Genomic DNA, 3,801 nt, shown 5'->3' on the forward strand with positions numbered 1-3,801 from the left:
TCGCTAGGTAATCACACATCCTGTCATGTGCACAGCTACAGTTGGGATACCTTTGTTACCATGTTACTCTCAGATTGAAAGAGTAAATTCAGAATGTTCCCAACACTCTTTAACTTGCTATTATACAGAACAGGATAATGGTCACCGTTGAATTTTTTTTTTTTAAATATGAGCAAAGTGATTTAATTTTTTTTCTGAGGTTACATTTGGAAAACTGAGAAAAAAGTTTAATTCTGGGAAGAAAATCTAATTATATGAAAAAAGTCAAATTTTGGGAAGAAAGAAATCAGAAATATGAAAAGGTCAAATTGTGAGAAAAAGAAATTTAATTCTGATGAAAATAAGTTACATTTTACAGAAAAAAGTCAAATTTTGGGAAGAAAAGCAAATTCTGCGAGAATTTTTTTAATTCTTAGAAAAGAAATCTGAAATTTAAAAAGGTAAATTTTTTGAAAAAATAGATTCTTAGAAAGAAATCAGAAAAATTGAAAAAGGTCAAATAAAAAAGGAAAAAAAAAATACATTCTTAGAAAAAAATCTAATTCTGAGGAAATGTTTTTAATTATGCAAGAATTTTTTGCAATTCCTAGAAAACATTCAGAAATGTAAAAAGGTCAAACTTTGAGAAAAAAACATTATTGGAAAAAAATCTAATTCTTAGAAAACATTCAGAAATGTAAAAAGGTCAAACTTTGAGAAAAAAAACATTATTAGAAAAAAATCTAATTCTTAGAGAAAAGTCGAATTTCTCTCCACCAGTAAAAACCCACAGAGGCATCATGGCTGAAATGAAAGATTGTATTTTTCTGCATCTGCAAATTGAGACCATGACATGCAGCTTGTGCAACATCATGAGAAACTAAGACACAGTAGAGGCAGTTAGTGCCGACTGGTGGTACATCATCAAACTGTCAATGAGTTCAGAGGATCAGCATGTAAACAAATAACAGGTAGGAGAGGAGGAATGGACTTTTGACAACAGCTGATTAGAATGGAGGTAAAGGGGATTCATACTGAGATTCTTGAATGACAAGAGTTCTTCAGTGATGACGTGTATTTGTAGTCCGACCCCCGGAAGTTAGCATCACAATGGTTCGCTCCAAAAACAGCCAATGGGATTCCTGCATGTGATTTTGGATTATACATGTAGCAGAAAATAAAAGTCCAATTAAAAAAAAAGTGAAATAATGAGATACATTTAAATTCTGTAAAAAAAAATCAAATTCTTAGAAAGAAGTCAAATTCTGGGAAAAAGTGAAATTCTGAGAAAAAAAGTGAAATTCTAAGAAAAAAGTCAGAAATTTCAAAAAAGTGAAATTCTTAGAGAAAAGTCAAATTCTGTTAAAAAGATCTAATTATAAGAAAAAACTCAAAGAAGAATGGACTTGAGATAGCAGCTGATTAGACTGGAGTTAAAGGGGATTAATAGAGAGATTATTGTATGGTTCAGTGATGACGTGTTTTTGTAGGCCGACCCCCGGAAGTTAGCATCACAATGGTTCGCTCCAAAAACAGCCTGCATGTGATTTTGGATTATTGCAGAAAATGATCTCAAACAAACGATATGTAGCATATCCCTCCGAAAGATGGTCGTACTCTTGACTGATGATTTCAAATGAATTGAAAACTCCAAAAACCAACGTAAGAGCAACACAAAGACACAAAACAACAAATACATGTAAGCTACATCCATATTAGCATCACTGTAGCATACCATTAAACAAGTGAACTTCAAAGCTAAATTACGCTTAAAACATGTATACAATTGCAATGAAAGTAACAAAAACAATGCCATATCCTTTTCAGGTTCAAAGAACACAAATTGGGTTATTTATACGATATTCTTTAAAAGCTCTCTCTCTCTCTGTGTTTCCTTCAGGAGGAAAACGCCGCTCTGCTCGCCGCTCTGACGGACAGCTTGGATGGGATGGTGGACGCAGAAGTGGGCGGGCTCTCCGTCTTCCCCGTCCTGGGCGAGGAGCCTAACCAGGAAGAGGAAGACGAGGACAATCTCTCTCTGAGCACCGAAGACTTCAGCCAATCACTGGGGTCCGAGACAGAGGACCCATCTCTGGTAAGGACTTCCTGTCTCCTCTTTATTTCAACCTTGTATTATTGGAGTGGGAGGGAATCTGGAAGCACGGTCACATGACTTCACGTCACCACCGCTAAGCTAAAGGCGGCTAATGTTGGGCTATAAAGGAACTACAGCACGGTCACATGACTTCACGGCACCACCGCTAAGCTAAAGGCGGCTAATGTTGGGCTATAAAGGAACTACAGCACGGTCACATGACTTCACGTCACCACCGCTAAGCTAAAGGAGGCTAATGTTGGGCTATAAAGGAACTACAGCACGGTCACATGACTTCACGTCACCACCGCTAAGCTAAAGGTGGCTAATGTTGGTCGGATGATGTTTAGTCATAGTTTAAAACGTGAAAATCTCTTCAGAAAAAACACATTACAAACGTAGACACCAGGGAAATCATTTCCAGGTTTAAGGACTCATTCCTGGACCTTTCTATGCAGATAACATGAAGTGTAACGCTCACTTATTCTAATTTCCCCTGACCTCTCTGTAGCCGCCACCATTTGAACATTTACCCCCTACTTTCAAAAGCTTGATATTCCTCCTCTCATGTTTTTCTGTCAGAAGTTCTCGTGGATCAAAACTCTCCGTCTGTTGAATCTTTTCATAAACGCTTCAAACTCAAACCTTTTTCCCATGATCCCCCTCTCTCTTTTCTCCCTGGTATCTTAATCTGTGTTGCGTTTGCTAACCTTGATGTTCCCCTTGTTGGCCTGCGAGATTCAAAGTCTGCGTCTAAACTCCAGGAAAACAAGAGGCACGCTGTGACCTTTCATCCAGTGTGTGTGTGAGAGTGTGTGTGTGGGTTATTTCTGTATTTTTTAGCACCGCGTGTCCTTCCAGGAATAGAGAGAGAGTCCACACTGCAAATTCTCATGCAGAGTTCGTGCAGTGATTAGGATTGTAATTGTATTTAATTAAAGGTCACTCATGGATTTCCACTCATTTTGAATGTAGATCTAAGCGTAGGCTTAATGTTCCCGGGTCTTTGGTGGAATATTCACTTTTTTCGTCCACCTGCTGACATGGATAGTGAATGTTTAGACGTTACCAGCCGCTTAATATATAACCTTTTATTTTTTTGGGGGCAAATCTTTACCCACTTGCAGGAAGTTGGTGATTATTGATAGAAACTCTGATAATAAGACTGAAAAAGGACTCTTTAAAGTAGAGACACTACATACTGATATACACCTGAACATCAGCAGGAGAGGACTCTTTAAAGTAGAGACACTACATACTGATCACACATACTGATAAGCAGGAGAGGACTCTTTAAAGTAGAGACACTGTTTAGTACTCTGAACATGTATGTTCTCTCAGCTGGTTTATGTGTTTTCCCCCCCCTCTCTCTCTGTACCAACATATGTAGAGTAACTAAAGTCAGTGAGGGCAGTAGAAGTAAGGAATGTAGCATAGGAACTACCCAGTACAAATACAGTTAAGAAGTTAGTAGCAGTGACCCGCGACGTCACAGGAACCAGACCCTTGCTTCCAGGGTTTCTCTGCTGCGCTGTGATTTAGCACCGGATCACAAAGGAGCGATTGTTTTGCAGGCATGCCGCTCGGATGAATACCGAAACGTTCAGCGAGCCTTTCTATTTGTAATTACACACCGCACTATAAAACCTCAGGGCGGCTGTGAGTCAATGAGGATACACCTGAACATCAGCAGGAGAGGACTCTTTAAAGTAGAGACACTACATACT

At 38.6% G+C, this 3,801-nt stretch overlaps 1 protein-coding gene across 1 annotated transcript in view; it reads left to right on the forward strand.

The window, feature by feature from the left end:
* Positions 1–991: 991 nt before the first annotated feature.
* The window catches only part of ppargc1b (peroxisome proliferator-activated receptor gamma, coactivator 1 beta), a 28,372-nt gene continuing 25,562 nt past the window's right edge, over positions 992–3,801 (forward strand). Inside the window, exons 1-2 of the mRNA XM_010796970.1 lie at positions 992–997; positions 1,880–2,074. Of these exons, the coding sequence (XP_010795272.1) occupies positions 992–997; positions 1,880–2,074 (201 nt within the window). The remainder of the gene's footprint in view (positions 998–1,879; positions 2,075–3,801) is intronic.

The sequence above is a fragment of the Notothenia coriiceps genome, unplaced genomic scaffold, assembly GCF_000735185.1.
Source record: "Notothenia coriiceps isolate Sejong01 unplaced genomic scaffold, NC01 NC01_scaffold00037429, whole genome shotgun sequence".
NCBI lineage: Eukaryota > Metazoa > Chordata > Actinopteri > Perciformes > Nototheniidae > Notothenia > Notothenia coriiceps.